At 29.3% G+C, this 20,736-nt stretch overlaps 2 protein-coding genes across 3 annotated transcripts in view; one reads left to right on the top strand and one right to left on the bottom strand.

Annotated features, from left to right (window-relative positions):
• Positions 1–583: 583 nt before the first annotated feature.
• LOC106679413 (pyrimidodiazepine synthase) lies at positions 584–12,380 on the top strand. Of its 2 annotated transcripts, none has more exons than XM_014418562.3 (6): positions 584–606; positions 7,370–7,475; positions 7,965–8,184; positions 9,418–9,544; positions 11,337–11,452; positions 12,031–12,380. In XM_014418562.3, the coding sequence occupies exons 2-6, from the start codon at positions 7,417–7,419 to the stop codon at positions 12,157–12,159; spliced, it is 651 nt and encodes a 216-aa protein (XP_014274048.1). In that variant the 5' UTR covers positions 584–606; positions 7,370–7,416; the 3' UTR covers positions 12,160–12,380. The 2 variants fall into 2 exon arrangements, with proteins under 2 accessions (XP_014274048.1, XP_014274047.1); XM_014418561.2 differs by lacking the exon at positions 584–606 and adding an exon at positions 7,099–7,289.
• A 946-nt stretch (positions 12,381–13,326) lies between these two features.
• LOC106679410 (solute carrier family 15 member 1) overlaps positions 13,327–20,736 on the bottom strand; it is a 44,463-nt gene continuing 37,053 nt past the window's right edge. Inside the window, exons 11-16 of the mRNA XM_014418555.2 lie at positions 20,547–20,653; positions 19,109–19,231; positions 17,556–17,652; positions 17,338–17,466; positions 16,512–16,616; positions 13,327–14,461 (exon numbers count right to left, since the gene is read on the bottom strand). Coding sequence (XP_014274041.1) covers positions 14,318–14,461; positions 16,512–16,616; positions 17,338–17,466; positions 17,556–17,652; positions 19,109–19,231; positions 20,547–20,653 — 705 coding nt within the window. The 3' untranslated portion in view covers positions 13,327–14,317. The remainder of the gene's footprint in view (positions 14,462–16,511; positions 16,617–17,337; positions 17,467–17,555; positions 17,653–19,108; positions 19,232–20,546; positions 20,654–20,736) is intronic.

Below are 20,736 nucleotides of genomic sequence, written 5' to 3'. Positions count from 1 at the left end.
ATTAATTTATTTCAATCCTGCCCTAATTTTTAAAACCTGTTAGTTCCCAAAATAGGAAATTATTCAAATTCTACAATCAGTAGATACAAACATAAGAGGACCAAACTTATATTACTATAAATATCATCACCAAATAATCAGTTTTCTATTTTAAACAATCTTTGTTTTATTTTAATAGATTTCTATTTTATTTCTAACGATGTCTGTATTTAATTTTTTTTTTTTACTTTTCATTTCTTTTTTTACCAAAATATAAAACTGTTGAAATGAAATAAGTAGCCAAGAAATGATTTGTATTTATTGTACTTATTATATTTACAAAATAAAAACTTTTATTACAATAAAAACATATATAAATATTTTTGATACAGTCAGCAGTCAAAATGTTTATCTATTTTTGATATGAAATATTCGATTTAACAGTACAGATAAGTAGTAAGCCTATACAATCAAATTAATTCCTTCTTAGAGCTTACCTATAAAAGATAACTATTTCAGTAGTAAATTAGAGCTGAATTCATGTTGCTACTGAGCTGAAATTTTCATCACAGTTTTAAATGGCTTTGTCCCTCACAGAAACTCTGGTCATTATTTAAAAATGGAACAGTAAGTCATTCTGGAATTATCTTTTGTTATTATTTATAACATTAATCTGTAGCTATGATTGTTTTTAAAATTTATCATTGTGAATAGCTTAGCAGTTTGGCATTATGTATTATAATTTTCTAAGAGTAGAATACATTAGTTCATTAGTAAAGCCTTATTTAGTTTTCCTAAATCTATAAAATTCATTGACCACCTTCTATTAATGATATATTGATTCTGAGATATGAATATTGCAGGAATAGTTTATTCTTAAAATAAAACCCAGTCCATCAATTACAGATAATAATATTTAAAAAGAACACAATTTTATTTATTATTACAATTATTTTCTGAAGAATGAATAATGTTAAAAGTAATAATAAGAAAATTGTATTCTTGTGGAAGCAATGTTTGTAATGGTAAATAACTGTTAAAAGAATAAAATCAGTCAGTCCGTTGAAACTTCGGAATAAATATAGAATGGGTCAATGAAACTGTTAATGGATTTTGAACTTAAAGAAGTTTTCTAAAATATGAAAAAATCATTCACTTCATTTTGATACCCTGGCTTAATATGTAAATGCTGGTTTTTTTTTTTCCATCAGGTAGATGTTCTTGATTATTAATCTCAGTTTATTAATGTGAATAATGAAACTGGGAAGCCATCGGTTCTTGTACCATTGCCATGTCAGGCTTCTCTATATGTATGCAAATTTAGGAATGCTATATTGAATAAAGAGTTAAAGAATTACATTTTTTCTATTGTAAAAAACAATGTTACATCAAAATTGAAACTAACTTCTTACAAACTAGGAAGAACTCAGCTGAAGGCTGAATCTTAAGGCTAGCAACTATCCTAATCTTCTGCCCTTTGGCCACAAAATATATACATATGAAGTATCGGAAGGGGAAGCTAAACTGGGGAAAAAAGGAGGAGATCTTAGAGGAGGATCCTAAAAAGGGGAAAACCTTGTTCAATCAAATTTTATGTGGGTAAGAGGTGGAGGAAAAAGAGAATTCATCTAATTGGGTTTCTTTAAATTAGAAGGCGGAGACTTTAAGAAAGCCCAACAATATTGTAGATTCAGGGGTAGAATAGTGGGACTAACCAATGAGATCTAGGCAAGTAGGGAATAGAGGTCCAGAAGGAGGTGTGGTCTGGAAATGTGAGATGTTAGGATTGCGGGAACACTGCCCTGTCCACATGTGTTATAAAGAAAGTTGTATGAAAGACATCAGTGTCAGGTTGGATAACATTTTTTGTCCTGCCTGATGCCATTACTTTTAGTAGTGAAAAAGTAGAAACTTTTAAAAAGGTCACTTTCTTTGGTCCCAAAGTGGTCAATTAGTTCAACCTTAATAGGTCATATGTTCATTGCCACAATTATATAGTTTATAACAATAGCTGATGAAGACTATTGAACTATAAACAATGACAATAGTGTTTCTTAACTTGCATAAACCTTTTGTGAGATGCAGAATGTACAATGATTAAATGACGCCTAGGAAATGGCTTGTTTGGAATAAATGATAGGCAAGGCTTATTTTGCTTTGTATACCAATTGTTTCCTCTTCAGCTAGAATCCATTCATTCTCAATTTGGTTCAATAAATGGATACTCAAAAAAGATTTAAAATGGAAAAAAATCCGTAATAAAATCTTTGCCCGCAAAGAATGTTATTTATAATGTATACTTCAAAATAATAATCCATTATTGTAGAAACCACATCTAATTCCATGTGGAACAGACATCCATATGTAGACAGTATTTGGATATGTTGTACACAAATATAGTGGGACAAAATTAAGAGGTTCAGAAGTTAACTCCAAACCCAGTTTTAGGAAGAATTAGTGCCCTAATCTGAAAGTCACAAAATAGCCACCATCTCAGAATTAATTAATTTGACTGAAAAACAAAGATTAAGTTGAAATGATTTATTTAATAATCTAATGGATTTTTTTTGTTTAAATAATTTGGAATTATTAATATTTAATAGTAATAATTTTCTGGGAATAAACGAAATATTCAAATCAATTAAACCTCTTTTGACATAATATACTCCTCAATTTTACAAAACATAAAATTTTAAAAAAATTGTAAATTTGCCACTTTATTTTGAAAAAAACTGTTTTTAAAATAATTTATAAATTATCTAAAATATTAAAGTAATAATATAAAATATTATAAATCTAATATTAATTTATCATGAATTAATTATTAAAACACTTGTAAATAAATGAAATTGATACAAATTTAACTCATAATAACAATAACTTATTCCATGAAACAAGTGCAGTCAAATCGAATATAAGAAGAAACATAAATAATGTCACTACTTGTATCATTCAATGATATCTGTCTTTACTGTATTAACAATGTATTTCATAGGGATAATTTTAACAAACTCCTGATTCCATCTCCTAATCTTGGAATTTTTGACTGATTTATTTTCAGGCTTAAATTTACTGGTACAATTTAAAAAAAAAAACTAACAAATTTTCATCACCTGCATCTTCTAATATGATCAAAATGTTTATTAATTACCATATTTTTATTCTAATTAAGTCCTGAATCTATGATTCGGTGAGGCTTAAGATCTAATTTGTTACATTGGAATCTCTGTCTCATTTTCATATATTGTTTGGTTTTGTTATAGCCTCTTTTAGTGCTTAAGATTATTTGTTCTAAGAGATCTTTTCCTTAATACATTTTGGATTCATTTAGTTTATTTGAAATCAAAATAAATAGCAACGCTTACTCGCATAATAATTTGAATCCTTGGATTTATGTCTGTTAATTTACTCTTCAATTGCTACCATGGAAGTATTATAAGATGGAATATCATAGAGGGCTATAGAATCATCTTGTTTGCCAGAAAAACAAAGTAATAATTATGCAGTTAATTTAATTTCATACAATTTGAAAATAGCATCAGTACTTTCTTATATATAATATATAACTCTGCAAGTTAAGTTTGACACTGTGGGATATCAGGCTTATTCCATCTCCTTAGTGTAAACATTGTAAAACACACACACATATTATATAATATCAATAAGTGCACTAATCTAGTAATTATTAAAATACTATTAAATTCAATTAAAATCTCTTAACTAATCAATTACTCAATTTTGGCCAGTTTGTCTAGGAGTATTTTGGTCCCTGAAGGGTGAGAGTGTTTTATATTGTTAATTATTTACTTTGACATATATATTTTTACTAGAGGAGGAATTATTAATAAATAAAACAGCTCTCATAATTAATATGGAGCATAGTAATTAGAATAATACCTTATTCACTTGGAACATAACAGGTATAATAATATAAAATATACCGTACTAAATGAAGCATTAAATAAATCAATTAAGAATACTGTATATTCCTTAATCCTTAACAATTTAAATATAATTACCTTATTTATAACTGTTTATATCACACTTCTTATGATAGGGCTAAAGAAAATTTATTGCTATAATTACAGTGACAATGCCATTGGTTATTGTTAGTTAGGCCTTATCATAATAATATATATTAATATTTATTATGCTTTAAGGGTTTTGAAAAAAACACTACTCATAACCTTTAGGGCTAGGTAGTAGATTTTAAAGCGAAACACAGTATAATGGATCAAGCTATTCTTCCGATATTTTGATATAGGTATACTGTGTCATTATTCCAATCGGTATCCTCATGGTCTTCCCTGATTGCTTTGTCTTTTTAAGTGTAACCGAAGGTGATTGCCCCTTGGCGGACTCTATCCTTTCGCATAACTGTAGCGAATAATTATAGAATTTACAAACATCTCGACTGTAAGCGAATACCTTACAGATAGTTTAACTGGTTCTGTAAAAACCTAAAGCGCCAACCTTTAGGGCTTGTAATTTGCTACCAAGCAAATACCTTATGGAGTGTTGTTTCCATCCTGCTATTATTCAGGGTACACAGCTATAAATCTCGTACGTGGTTAGAAGTTGACCTTGCACCACGTATGTCCTTCTTATCAATTTATTTCCTGTTCAGCTTACCTAACTTAATTAAATACACATTATCTGAGGGCTTCAGATAGTAGTGCACCTCGCCTCTTAAACTGGTACCTGAATTAAGCAACACAAAGCTCGATAACACCCTCGGGAGTGGTTACCTACTGTTTATCTTTTATTTAGCGCATGCCAATTAACAGAAAACTATATATAAGCGCCAGTTGGCGACCTTTTACTATATAAAACTATTATTCATATAAACGAATAAATTCTGTCACACTAAAGAATGGAAATATTAAAAAAATACAATGTTTCAATTTTTAGCAATAGTGGCCTTCTGACGGAAATTAGCCATAAAATATGTTGTCTTCTGGGAGTTACCAAATTCGGATTGTAAACAAACAATTGTAATCAGTCGATCGGCAAATTAGGTTAGCATCTGATACCAATCCTATTTGTTTAAAATTACATAGAGAATGGAAGATCATGGGAATTGTCCCCGTTCCCATTTGTTACTAGCTATTGCTTTTTTTATTCTTTCAAACAATTTTATATTGAACCCCATTACTGCCTCATTATTTTGTGAAGTAAATAAAAGACTAATTTTTACTTTTAAATTCTTAATTCGCTCTACTTCACCTTTAAAATAGTTTTCTTCATATCTGAACGGACGATACAACGGGTGGTTCTAACACTAACACATTAAAATTTAGTTAGTTGTATAGATTAAAAGTGATATTTTTTATTCCATATGTTTTTGGGAAAAGAATGTTATCTTTCCTTTACCTGAGTAGAGAAGATAATTTTATGATTTTCTTAAAATTTACTGGTGGATTCAAATCCATCATTTGTTCGGTTATAATTTTGTTGTATGCTACTAATATTACCATCCTTTTCAAAGATTTTGTGGAACAACCATCTAGACAAAAACGAGTAATACGTGGTGTTAATTAATTTATTTCGTTGTCCAAGCGAGGCTTGCTTGTTTGGTTTATCATAGTTTGAAAGCTTGATTCTTCTGAATCTTTCAAACGTTGTTAAACCAGGATAAATAATAAAATATAATAGTTTATTTCGGTTTCATGTAATTCGAATCTCGCATTTACTGGATGTCACAAGTCCTTAAGTGTCATGGAGGCTTGGGGGCCAAATTATAATGCTGCTCGACCACTGCTAGTCCTACGTTTTTTGGAAGATGCACACTCAATACATCAAAAACCTGCAAAGCATTTGAAGAACTAAGATAAGCGCTCTGAAGGGAGACTAAGATTTACGTGCTCATTGAGAGTGGTTTCCTCCTCAACATGAAACAAGAGAAATACATTCGTGTACACGTGGAAGACAGTGGCAGCTGGATGGCTCCCTCCTAGCTCTTAGAAGAAGGCGAGAACTGGCTAAGGGAAAAGTTCTGGATGAACGGAATTGAAGATGAAGGCAATCTTCCTGACTTTTTCCATTATAAATCCATCAACGCATGAAATCTGGGTTGCCGAAATTATAGAAAATTAATAAAGTTATTACAATCTTAGAATTTCACATTCTTTTGTTAAATTTCAAATGTTAGAACACCGTGTAAGATTCTCAGAGATCGGTACTAGTTCACATCTCTTACTCCAATATGGCGGACGGTGTGCACTCACTTGTACACAATGAGAAAATAGGCTGAATAAAAGAATAGTTGTCTTTCATAATCTGACACCAATTTATTTCCAACTTCAATGAAAAAGGGTCTATTGAGGGTTTGTTTAGTATAGTAGAAGACGACCACGGCGTTCAAATTAAAACAGTAATAATAGGCTTTTCAAAGGAACGGTTTGAGAGTCTGGAGAATGCATACTCAGTACAGTTTTTCCATTCTATATGCCCGCTAGTATTCTGACTTCAAACTGTTATTTGGAACAAACCTGTTATGCCATAATCTACACTGTGCTACAACTTTTAATCCAGAGTGGATTATATTAGTGGTAAGTTATAACCCTTGGAAAAAAGAGCATAATGGAGAGAGTTAGCTGCCATAACAGCTGAAACCAAAAAGGCGGGCCTGATGATGAATTCCAGCGGCGTGGCAGAGGGGTTAGAGGGAATCATTGGCTGCCTTCTGATTAAGTTTATATGAAAATGACATTCTGAATATTCATATTAACCACAACGTAAACTTGAGATCCAAGGGCGCGGTCAACTCCCCTCTTTTTTAGCTCCAAAAAGGCATGCCTCCTCTTGTTATAACAAGCAGTGGCAAAACCACATGTTATGTGTAAAGTTATGATAGCTGATCTTGATGAAAATAGAATAGATCAAATGTTTGCCTTCCGTCATACCACATAAACTTAGTTAAAATAATGTTACAATGATTTTTTAATCAATGGATAAAAAAACATATAAGTTAACACTAATTTTGTAAAAATAAAGATTTATTATATCATCACGAATATGATTAAAAATAAAGGGTTTAATTTTATCATTCTAAAAATTATTCTCTTGTAATTAATCGATTACTGTGAAGTTACCTTTCAAATAGTAACGGTATAAAGTCAATACGTTCAGTGATTGACAGGCCTAGGATCTTGTCACTTAACTCAGTAGTTATCATATTTTTTTGAAGTGCCTTCTCATTAATTCTAGAGGTGTTCGATATTGGTGTTTTCCTGTATTTATTTTTCTGAAATTTATTAACCAACTTTAACTATCAATAAATAAAATGAGTGTGAAACATTTAGGCGCAGGTATTTTAAAAGACGATTTACAAAATAAATAAAAATGATTTTCAAGCTTGTGCAATTTCGTTTTCTGTATTATATTTTAGGTTCAAAGGATGTTCCTCTTCAAGAAGGAAAGATCAGACTCTATAGTATGAGATTTTGCCCTTATGCTCAAAGAATTCACTTAGTCCTATTAGCAAAAAATATTCCGTAAGTAAATGAAAATCCTCTTAAATTTATTGGTATTATAAAGAGTATAGATCCTCGTTACTGAAAAATCATGTCAATTTTGTCATTGCTTTACTTCTAACTGTAGTGGATTTGTTGTCCTACTTAAGTTTATGGTTTCTTTTACATCACCTAATTAACATGAAGACAGTTTTGCATTATTAATTATTATTAGTTTAAAAATATGAAGCTGAATTCTTATTTTTATTATAGAATTGCTTAATATAGAGAATACTTATGTGGTAAAGTGTATAGTTTATAATTGCTTACAATCTTAGAGATTAAAACATAAAATCTGTACATTTGTATTTTTCCTAAGCTATATTGCTTCCTCAACTTCAATCTTTCTTAGTTTAATTTAATATATACTCTCTAGTTGTATTTTTGAAGTTTTTAGAATGCTCAATAAAAATATTTTATGAATGTCTTGATGATTCTATTAATTATTGTATTTGTTTTGTTTATTTTCAGACATGATGTTGTGAATATCAATTTAAAGAATAAACCGGATTGGTACCTAGAAAAATTTCCTCTTGGGAAGGTACCAGCTCTTTATGTTGATGGAGTTAATTTGTATGAAAGCCTTATAATAGCTGATTATCTAGATGAAAAATATCCTCAGAGACCTTTATTTCCAAAAGATCCCCTTCGCAAGGCTTTAGATCGTATACTTATTGAAGGATTTTCCAGGGTGAGTCATTTGAATTTTATGTTTATTTTTATGTAAGTTTATATGAGTGGATCTAAAGCTAAGGGTTACTAGTGATTATTTTGTGAATAATACAATTTTTACTATAAACTTGTCCCCATACCATATTTATGATTTAGTGTAGATTGAATTCAGGCATAGGTAGATAGCAACAAAGCTCTTTAGGAGGAAATTGACTAGCTAGTGGGCCTTTTGATCTTTTTGTTAATCCCAAAGTTACCTAGAGGTTGCTATGCCCTACTAACTAACCACTGTAGATATGGCAAGAATCATTTTTTGCTGACACGAAAAGGTGGCATAATCTTTCAAAAAGTATGGGAAAAAAGAAGGATGGTGGGGTAAAAATCTGACTAATACCTCTCCTTGAATGGCACAACCAAGGCTAACTGCCTGAATAAGTGAGACCACACCCACCTGATGGGAGGCATGACACTACTATAGTTTTATCCAATATTTTCTTAATAAATCCTTTTGGCAGTTCGGTGGGAACGAAATGAATAAAATATAAGTAACATTATTTTAAATAAAGTGATGAATGAGAAATTGTAGGTGGAATTTAAATAATGTTATTAAAAAAAGTGTTACAACTTTTGTGAAGTATTGCTTGAAAAAAAAACAATCTTAATCGAGTTAGACAACAATGTTTTTCAGTCTCGTGAAACAGCAACTCTTGTTCTTTTACTTTAAAGGTTGTTTCAGGATTACTGCTTATGTAACCTCGTTGACAAAAAAAACTTGTTCTGTTTGAATTTTTTATTGGTTTTGGTTTCAGTTCTTGAATAAACAAGTGCTATTTCTTGAACAATGGTCATGAATGGGCAGGAAGTTCTATCTATTGATTAAATTAGATCCATGAAGTATACAGAATTTTAATGGATCTAGTTAAACCTTTTAGCTCAGGCTCATGAAATAGTCTTTTACTTTAAAATTACCCAAATACAAAGGCCCATGGATATTCTTTCATTCATAGAACAAATCTTTATTGCAAATTTTTATTTGATTGCTTATATTATTGTTATATATCTATATAATTGTATTAGTTTTAAAGGAACATTTTTAGCTGTATTCTTCTTTCTTTGTAAAATTAATAATCTTTCTCCTTATTAAAGGTCATAATATGTTTCATTACTGTCTTAGGAGTAAATGATATACTAAAAGTGTTTTTAACAAACTTTTACATCTTTAATTGTTGCAAATTTTGAAATTCTTGTTTAGGTGATAAATCTGCTTTATAAATTATATATTAGTCCTGTAATGGATGCTCAACATCTGGCTCCAATCTTGGATGAAATGGACTATTTTGAGAAAGAACTTGCCAAAAGGGGTACACTTTATTTTTCAGGTAACCTAAGGTTCTTATTTTTTTTAATAGTTTCAGTATTCTTTAATGGTTCCTTCCAGAACCTCAAATATCTTTTCTGTTGTAATTTTAGGTTAAAGTTTAAGCATATAAATGTTTTCCTCTCATTGTTTTGCTTTTACTTTTTCTATTATGTGATAACCAAGGTTACCAGCCCCTTAATTTTAAAACTACAAAATTCTGACTCAATAATAATTATAGGTTTTTGGTTGCTGATAAATATAGTATTCTTTCTGGCTTCAACCTGCCTATTATCAACTTCTTTTACTTTACTTCTATTACTTCTCAAAATTTTTATTTCATTTGTTTATTAATATAAGTTGTGAAGTATGTCCTTTTAATTAATTTAAAATGTTTTTTAGTTACTTGGATAAATAATGTGAAATGACTGTCTGTACATCCTCTTAGCAATTTCGGCCATACATTTAATTTACACCAATGTTAATGAGCAAAATCCCCTCCAAGAGATAAAGTTAGTATACAATTAGAAGATTTGAAACACTAATCCTACAGTCTCAATAATTACAGGAAACAACTCACCAGTCAATATTTCAACAATTCAGGCTTATTAGATACACAATATCACACATGCCCCCTCTACCCTCCCAAAAAAAAAATTAATATCTAAATATCTTTTCCAATTTTAGACATAAATAAGATATGAAATATATAATAAATACATTGAAATAATAATAATTAGCACAAATAATTAACTTGAAATCACCCATGCAATCAGTTGATACATAATTGTTTTGCGGGTTTTTTAACTGAATTAGTGAATAAGGACTCTAGAAAGTTATTGTGTATCACAAACATTTTCTATTGAAGATTCAGACAACATGAAATAATCCGAAATAATGTAAGAAATTAATTTTCTTACATTTATTTTCTGCTATATGTATTTATTCATTTTTTTTTTGTATTGTTCTTTAGTTGAAATGGAACACATGTTAAGAACAAGTTTTCAGTTTCTGTATTTTCTTCTTTGACAATATCCCCCATCCATCATTTCCTTAAAGGATATTTATGATCAATAATTTATGATCTCCACCATTATTTACTTAACCCATTAGCGCTGATTGTTAATGTATGGCAAGGAAACTGGGATGATGTTTAGCAAATAATTTAGAATACCTCATGTTTTTTTTGTTTTTTTACCATGAACAATTTTTGTTTCGGGAACAACATATGAAATCAATAGACGACGGGATACAAAAACAGCTCATCCTGAAGCCTAGGATGCTGTAGGATGTCCTGTTGCAATTCTATATTTATTTATTTCTATTATTGTCATCACTGCTATTTTATTTATTTTTTCCTTCATCTTTTTCTTAAATTAATTTCATTTTTTCATTTAAAGTCAGTTATTTATTTTATTATGTTAATAAATGACGGTTTTTTTATGGTCATATTGTTTTCAACTATTTGTTTTTGTTGTTAACTCTATTTTTCTCTTAAGAGTTATTATTTTTATTTATTTATTTTATTTTATTTTGTATTTTTCACTGTTATTATTCATAATTGTTCAGTAGCGATAGTTACGAGTATCTTTTGCATGAGACATCCTTATCCTTTTCAATATTATTTTATTGAAATCATTATATTGAATGTATGAATCATCCCAAAAATTTCATATGAATATAGAAAAAATAAATTCTAGCACTAATGTGTTAATACTTAAACCAAATTTAATAAATTTATTAACTTAGTTATTTAAATTATTTATCTACATTTTATCTTTCTGCATTAATGATTTATTACTTCTTTGTTAAAGGTGATGAGCCTGGAATGGTGGATTATATGATTTGGCCTTGGTGTGAACGTCTGGAAATGGTGAGAATTCTAGGGGGTGAACAGTTCAAAGTTCCAAAGGAACGCTTTCAAAGAATGGTAAGATAGTATTTGTAAAAAGTATATTAAATTATATATTCAAAATATGTTTATTTTAGAACTTGTCGTTATATTTAAAATTAGTTTGTGAATAAAATTGTGGTGAAATTTATTCTAGTATTTTAATTTATTTAATTACACTTGAAATAATTGTCTCTATGCTGTTTTTTTTATTTTTGGTCATGCATTGAGTCCTCAATCTAAGCAGTGATTTAACAAGTTTTGACCAGGGAACAGAGATACAACTATTATAATTATTCAAATTCATTTTCAAGTCTAAATTGTATATTTTGACAGAAACCAAACCACTGCGAGATTTTATTGCTTTATCATTTTATTTTAACTTTAATCCAATGAATTGACCATAAACACGTTGAATTTTACAGTTCACGGAGACGGAGATTGTTAAATGTTTTCATGCTGTATGGTTGACATTATAGGGTACCAATAATATTTTTGAAAATAGCAATGGGTTATTGAAGTAAATGGATTGTTATTTATTTTTAAATTGATCTCTTTGTTAGTTAAACATTTTTTTTTCAAGATATGATTTATATTTATGCTTTTTCTAATTTCAGTTTCAGTGGTCAAAGGGAATGTTGGAAGATCCTGCTGTAAAAAGTCACTTTTGCACACCAGAGCAGCATGCTAAGTTTCTTCAGTCCTACAGGGCTGGCACTCCTGATTTTGATAATATTCTTGTATAAAATAAAAAAAAAAAAAGAAAATATATATTTTTTATATGCAGTACTAGAGAGTTAATAGCACTTGCTAAAAATTGCATCGTGTGAATATAATGCATTTATTATCAATACATAAGGCTTGTTTTAAGTTATATTTTAATTATGATATGTCATCATAGCAAATATTTATATTGGTTCTTTTTTATGTGATATTTACTTATAAATTATATTTTATGTTGATAACATTTTCTTTTTTCTTTTACCCATTTATAAAAGATATGTGTTGAGCCTAGTTTAGTTGGACTCATGTTAAGAGAGGATAGCTAAATTTTGTATACCTACTTATAAAAATATTGGTGTGTATCACTGAAATTACCTATTTAAGAGGGGTATATTTATAAATAACTTTTCACGAGTAATTCAAAGTATGGTGGTAAGTGAAAGTTGTGTGACAGGTGTACTGAATCTGATTTTTAAAAAACAATTATTCCTGTAGATTTATGTATTGTTTCTTCCAGCCTATCTTTTTATATTATCATTGGCTGTTTTTATCGTTATTGCATTGAATTAGATTTAGATGTGATGATGAACTGTGAAGATTTTAATAATTATGCCCGCTGTGACATGATAAATGGATGTATCAATGAACCTACTAAATTTTTTATATTCATGATATGGCATTACATATATGTAGTATAGCTCTTTAGCTGAACAGTTCATATAACTTTTGTTTATTTTATTCATAAATTGTAACTTCTCCGTCTCAATATTTGTCCTACGTGCCTCCTGAGTGTTATAAACTTTTTACATTTTTCTTTTTCAAACATATTTACATAACAATCCATTGATAGGAATTAGTTTACCCTTACTTCTAGGTTAAATTACAATTCTACTAGTCTGTTAATAGCCACTGTGTTGGGATTTGCCTCTACTTTGATTGTTTATCGATGAAAATTATGAATTAAGGCTTTTAATAGTTCTTGTTATACCTCTCTTGCATGAATTTTCATTAATGATACGGTAAATGTTTTAGTCTCAAAGGAAGTAGTAAGTGCTGTTAATTTTTACATTAACAATATTCACTCTTATGATCAGCTAATTATTTATATTTCGTTCATTGCTCCATGAGGGACATAAATATCTTAAGAATAAAATTAAATATTAATTTCAAGAAGGTTGATATAAAACGTATTTGACATTTTAGGGTATTTATTTCAACAGTAATATCCCATAAATAAATTAGTAATTACATCTAAATAAATTTGTATTTAAAAATCACTATATTTACAAATATCACAATCATTGTATTTTTTAATTCTTTAAATAGCCTCCTAAACAAACTTGTCCTTATAACTATTAATTGTAGAATGGGTTGTTAAAGGATAATTTTAAGTCCTGCAGTATACGTATGTATTCACTCAACAAATTTTATAATAGGACGTGGATTGCTGTATTTTTTTTTCACCTTTTTCTTCTATAAATAAATTTGGGACTTCAATTTGTTTGAATGTCCTACATGACATTTACAAATCAGCCACAATTTTATATAACAGACTTTTTTTTTTTACTAACTCAATATGTTATCTACTACATACTATTAAGTTTTCTGTGACGTACCATATGAAAGACGTGTGCTATATAATAAATAAATTATTTGTTGGGATGAACACGTGAAAAATTTATAAATTTTAAAACCTATGCTATTTCCTCTAAACATTGTAGCAAGCTAATGGAAAATTAAACACAGCAGAGAAATAAATTAGAATATTCGAATATTTAACATATCAAAATTTAACTTTTTAATGTATGGAAATAATTTGGTCCATACTATTCTTCTCGTTACTTTTTCTCCTTAAATATTAATAAACAATTAGCGGATTTAAAACGTCAACTAATTTGATGATAATACTGAAATAATTTACTAAAAATACATTCACAATATGTTTTCCACTTATTCTTAATAGATCTTTTAATCTAGGTTGTTCCAATTATTAAAAAAATAATAGTCACCTAAACATTTCAAATGTACAATGTTTACAATCTACCACTTATGTACAACTTTAAATTACATTATAAGAGCAGAAGCCCTCAGTCAATTTCGGATTTAACAAACTAAAGCTAATATTGCAGAAATTATTATAGCTCTCATTAGTATTTTCCAGCCCTCGGAGATGGCATGAGATTATATCTTAGTTTGTTCTAGCACTGCGATGCTTTCTTCTAATTCTTTAGCTTTTTTCTTGGAAATTGTGTATCGCCGTGCAAGGTATATGAACACTATCATGGTGACTGCCATCAATCCAGCATATATGAACATTTCAATGGCCTGCAAAATATCACTTAATTAAAAAAGGTTCTGTAAAGTATGTTTTTATGTATTTTCAGGAACTATTAACTTTCTTGTAAAAAGGAATCTAAAAGTTTTTCATTGGAAATTATTAATTATTATCATAGTTAACCATGGTTGAACTCTTTTCTTAACCCTTAAGAATGAAGATTTAATAATTTCTGGTTGCTGGTAAAACCTATTAATTTTCATAAATGAAGTGAAGTAATACAGTTTAATTGTTATTTGACCCTTTATTGTTATTAGAACGTAACACTTATTTTATTTTCTCTACAGACGAACTTTAAATTACCAATCTATACTTGTCTGCATTCATACAAAATGTCTCAGGAAATGTGTGTGCACAATACAATACACAGGTATTCTGTTATATATTTCTACTATGAATCTATCCAAATTATGTTGATATTCAGATAATTTTTTTTTAGTTCATAATATCTGTTCTGGTGCAAATTAAAGGAATATTATTTTAAGATTAGGTCTCAGGGTCCTATCTATTCTTTTTCTCCAAAATGCTTGAATTTTTCATGGTTCATATTATTTTTATTTTTTTTAAGTCATGTTTTCAAGTGTTGTCTGGTTTTATCTTTAAGAAATAACAGGTCATAACAAAGCACATCTCCCATTATGTCTATCCTTACTTCTCTCTTTGAAGATATGGATCCTCAGTCAATGGATGACTTCTGATGAGTAAGAAAAAGTATAATGGTGTATTTCAGTTGTGATGTGGCAGCCAAAACCCATGGAACTACATTGCCAATGATGATCATTGTAGAAAAAGCTCAGATCTTATAAATGCAGACCATAAGCAATACATCTATTACCAGAAGTCTAAAAAGATAGCACATTACTACAGAACAAATCTTGTTTTGGTCTTGTTGCATTGCTATTCAGATATATTGTTGGCCAGAGGATGATTACTGTCCTTAAACAATAAAATACTTAGAAAACCTCCTTTAGCTTAATGGATTGTTTATTTCACAAAACTTAGGGTCTGCAGGGTGTTACATGCCAAAATGAAAGTATCTTCAGTTTGCTAATATGTCATACTTGAAATTATGATGTGATTGTCGATTTTGTCCTCGATATGGATTGTATTTATGAATTATTTGTAGATTCCAAGGATCTCTTAATTGTAGATCCTACATTTCTAAAAATAAGAGAATCAATCAACTTGACATTGTGACAGATGTTTGTATGATCGTTAGCAACCTATGTTTAGTAGGTTACTAAATTGTTTAGTAACTTTCCTAAGTGTAAATTATTTGTAAAGTGCAAGTAAACATTTAGAGGTGGCATGATAGTACAACACAACTCTTGAATATAGAATGTAGTTTTTTTTTAATGCTCCTATCCGTGATAACTATTGGTGTAAAATGAATACTTCCCTTTGAAACAATATGAACACAATAGCTTGTAATAATGAGGCATATTTTTATAAGGGATAGATCTATCTTCTGATGGTTTATCCTTTCTCCAGATGAGTGGGGGAGCCATCTGTACAGTTGGTAAACAGTTATTTTGTCTATGGTATTTAATATTTTCAATTTTAGTGTTGTTTTTGTGTCTATAAACTCCACCAGAGCTAGCACCCAATTCTCGAATATAATTTAAAATGCCCTTTTTTTGTTGGGACTTAGGATTTTGACTTTTGTTTCACAAAATAAATAATTTTCATGGCTTGTGCTTCAACCTCCATATACAATGGTGTTAGCCAACATAGCTTTCATACAAAATATGATTATTATGATATGATGTATTAATACTCTCAGCAGTTTCTCCAGTTGTATTTTGGACCTAACTAGTTTGCTTTATACCATAGGAGAGCAGCAAACCATGGTTCTTATGTTTTTGCTCTTTTTAATACTGTTTAGAGAACCTGAAAACTAATATCAATATTTAACATAAGCAAAGAGAGAGTGGTTTGCCAGTGTATTTGGATGGTAGTTTGTTAAATTTTGTTATTATATAGGCCTAACCTGTTAACAAATTGTTTCAGCTAAAAAGTTTAGAACTATTAATTAGTTACCTCATCAGCCATTTTAAATCCAGCGATCACAAGGACAATAATGTTGCCAAAAGAGTCAGTTAACAGCCATAATGAAGATATCACTGACCTCATACTCTCTGGACTCTGAAAAAAATCAATTCTGGTATTACATATAAACGATTATTAGGTCATTACAAATGTCTTGGTGCATAAAATAAGTTTATTTAAATTTCTGTATAAAATCTGCAAATTAAAATTAAATTTGGTGGTATTAATCCTTGGTTTTTGAGGCGAAAAACTTTTCTCATTCTGATTGTTTTCATTTTGACATCCTCATTGTTTTCAAAATACCAGCCTCTTAAGATTAAGTCATTTACTGGAAGAGACCAGACAGTACAATGTCAAGGCTGTTATGGAACCTCTATTTTAGATGATAATGTTCTTAGCCACAAATGGTTCCTGACAGACAGAATGAATCCTCTTAACCAAAAAATTGCCATGTAATGATACTCTACATTTTAGCCTTTAAAAATATCTTTTGTTCATTGTCCTTTTTTCTTGCCATTTCTCATAAAAACACAAATGATAATTTTTCCTTCCATATTTTCAGTAAAATTTACAACATGGAATAAAAGGGATAGTCAGTTGGTATTTATAATTAAATAAAGGATTAGTTAAAATACATTATATATGTGTTATTTCAGCGTTGACTGAGGATTTAAATGGAGATTTTAATATCAGCAATGAATTTATGGACAAAGAATTTTGTTATGGACAAGTAGAAGATATAATTGGGAATAGAATGTTAACAAAACATTACTTGCATTAATAGCAAAATATATATTAAATATTCCTATTATACTACCTCACTGTAGGAAAACTCAATTCCTGTTATCGAGAACATTATCTCAGCAGCAGTTATGATTATGTACTGTGGTATTTGCCAAAGCATGTTTATTGAGTTAGGTTCGACGATTGTCAGCAGTTGGCTTACCTGAAAGAATATGAACATATCAGATTGTGTTTTTATATGTTAAAAGATATTTAAGGAACAAATGTCTATTGAAGATTTGAAAAACCAACCATATTATTTGCTTCATCTTCTAACATTAAAATGTAAACTCCCCCTTGGCTCATAGTGATGTCTGAAATCGCTTTGCCATCAATAGTGACAGAATATCTATAAAAAAAAAAAATAATAATACATTTTTTTATAATCTGTTTTTTGCTGTTAATTATAAAAGTTATAAACACTTTATTACTTAATAATTAAAATTAATATGTTAAATTAAAACAAAATATAAAAATAACCAAAATAAAGCAAATTAAAACTCACCTTTTAGTAAAAATTTTACATATGGCAAACTCCAAACCTCAGGAGATCACAAAACATAACCATTTTACAGGTTTTGAATGCCAGTGAAGGTTGAGGTAGAGTGCTTGGGTAGCATAGCAAAGTGGCCATTACCAGAACTCCCATATACATTTATACAAATGGTCTTGTGGCTACTAGTGTTTTAACCTTTGAGGATGATTAAAGGAATGCCTGGAGCTGAATAGGAGTAATGTTTAGGGATTGGGATGAGTTAGGTTCTGATGAAAAATTTGAAAATGTAAATTGAATAAGGACTAAAAAAAAATAGGATATTGAGGTCAAGATATTGTTTATCACATAGTTTGGAGCATTGCTGTTCAGAGGAGTTTGAATTTGCAGGATTGGATACATCTAATTTTGAGAATTAAGCTGTTTTTCACAATCCAAGTCTTCAAGCAATCCAAATAGGTTTCAGAATGGTATTGTAGATTTGAAGTTTATTATCAATTGACAGGCTAAAAGTTTTTTTGCTGACTAAAATATTTGTTAATATCTTGTATTTCATGCTGTTTACAAATATCTAGAATGTAGATTCCTTGTTAGTATTTTATCTAATAGGGAGTCATCATATCAAAGAGAAGCAGATATACAAGAGATGGAGCATGAAGTAAAAATGGAGTAAGAAAAAAGATTTGCACTGGAAGGTCAAAGTGATATTGTTGCGGCCAACACATCGTTTAACGAAATGAAAATCGACTGTATAACATATTTTTGTTGTTTAAAAAGGCATATGTTTTTATTTTGTTTTTATACTGTAAAAAAATAAAATATACACTTTGTGAGTCTCTTAGTGTGCACACACATATCGTCTCCTCACTACACACACATAGTTGCCAGCATTCTGGCCAACTTCACTGGCTTAGTCATTTTAGCCACGGCGGGTGGACTTCTTCGACTCATCCTCCCCGAGGACCAGACGTACGTCGATCTACTTCCACAAGAACAATCCACTCAGGACAGCAACCACAGCCGGGGCCCCATCAATCACCGGTGATAATATAAGACTTTTTTTCTTTTGTTCAATTAATTTTATTTTGTAATAGTGTTAAGCTTTCTTTTTTTTTTTTTTCTCTAGTTTGTATATTTTTTGTTCCTTTTATTATGTTTACTTATTTACAAATACAAAAATAACAAAATTCGACTATTCTTTTCTTTTCAAGGTTGGGCTAGTAAAGGTTCCTTTTGAACCCCTACCCGCCCTAACAGATATGATTGAATTTCACTTAATTGACTTTATAAATTTAAAGTAAATGCAACTTACTTTCCACTTTGGGGCATATCATGCATTTCGCTCTGATGTTTTCCACTTTCAACTATAAATTTTTCAGTGTTGTCTGTACTTGTCATAAATATTGACAGTTGGTTTGCTCCACTATAAAGTATCCTGAAATTAAATAAATTACTTATTGTTATAAATAAAAAAACATTGCAGGGAAATAATGAAGAAATATACATACATAGGGTCAGTATGAATAAGTCACTACAAAAATACTTGTTTGATTGTCTTACAATCATGTTCCTTTAAAAAAACTTTAGTTTGTGTATTTTTTTTTTTTATCAGTTCATCATATCTTTATTATGTTCAAACAAATCAAACAGTTCATTAGCTAATTTATTTATATATTTATTGGGGAATGAAAACAATACTTTAAAATAAAATATATATTGTAGGATTAAATTAGAATTCTTATATAAAAATTCATTAATTAAATTAAATCTGCCCTGCTACAACCCATGAAGGGTCAGGGCTGCAGTACTTTGTAAGGAAGTACATAAAAATTCATTTTTAATCAAATTTTACTTCTGAATAAAAATTAAATTCCTTATTTGAACTAATTCTGATAATATTATTTCATTGGAAGTCAATAGGATAAATGGAAAGAAGAAATAAGTGTCTATAGTATCAGCACCTGTTGAAGATGAGTTGAGTTTTTTCCAAATGGATTTAAATCAGTGTTTCTAAATGGGAATTTTGAGCAGATAGTTTTATTGAAGTTTTCAAAAAAATTCAAAGAAAAGAAATATATAGTATATGAACTCATTAAGGTTTTATATGGGTTAAAAGGAAAACCCAAGTGTTCATACAATTAGTGGAAACAAATTGTTATTGTTGTATTAACTTAGTCAAAAGCTTGGATGAGTTACTAGAGCAAGTAATACCAGTAGTGCCAATTATTTGTCTGACATTCGCATGAAAGGTTTACGCAGACCAAGATTTTAGACACTTGGACTTTCTTAAATTTCAAAAGTTTAATATTTTTATTTGAGTTATTAATTTTTTATACAAAATTCTTCCTCCTCCTATGTAAGAATTTAGGATGAGTGTTGATAAATGGTAACTATAAAATTGTTTTTTCAAGTCTTCCATTGAAAACCTATTCAGCCCCAGAGTGAGAATGTCAAGGTTTATTTCTCGGGGTCACCATGAAATAAATATTAACTGACCCAGCTGGGAGTCGAACCCACAAACTTCTGAACTAAAGGTATTGTTATAGGTTTTAAATTCTATTAATTCTTTGGGTATAATATTTTACCAAAACTTTTACAGTTAGAAGTAGGTTCTCAAATATCAAATTTCTTAACTTTTAGGGTTTTCAAATTATTGTTAGGAGTGACATTATTTATCTGTTCTCCCATGAAGACATTGTTGTTCTCGTTAGCATTCAGTGTTTGTAATTTCTTTAACAGACAAAACTTACTTTAGTTTGGGGTATGTACTCTCTGACTTTAACATTTCACTGCTTCCCTTTTGATTTAAGAGAAATGGAACCAGAGTAGTTTCTTTTAGGAGTAAGTAAGAAGATACCTATAAAAAATATATTTTTAATTTAAAATATTTTCTGATTCTTTTATAGCTTATTATTTGTTTTTCAATTTTCAGAAATATTA

This window comes from Halyomorpha halys, unplaced genomic scaffold, assembly GCF_000696795.3.
Source record: "Halyomorpha halys isolate HHAL.00 unplaced genomic scaffold, Hhal_1.1 Scaffold200.1, whole genome shotgun sequence".
Taxonomy (NCBI): domain Eukaryota; kingdom Metazoa; phylum Arthropoda; class Insecta; order Hemiptera; family Pentatomidae; genus Halyomorpha; species Halyomorpha halys.
The sequence above is the reverse complement of the archived record's forward strand: the minus strand, read 5'-3'. Positions and strand labels throughout refer to the sequence as shown.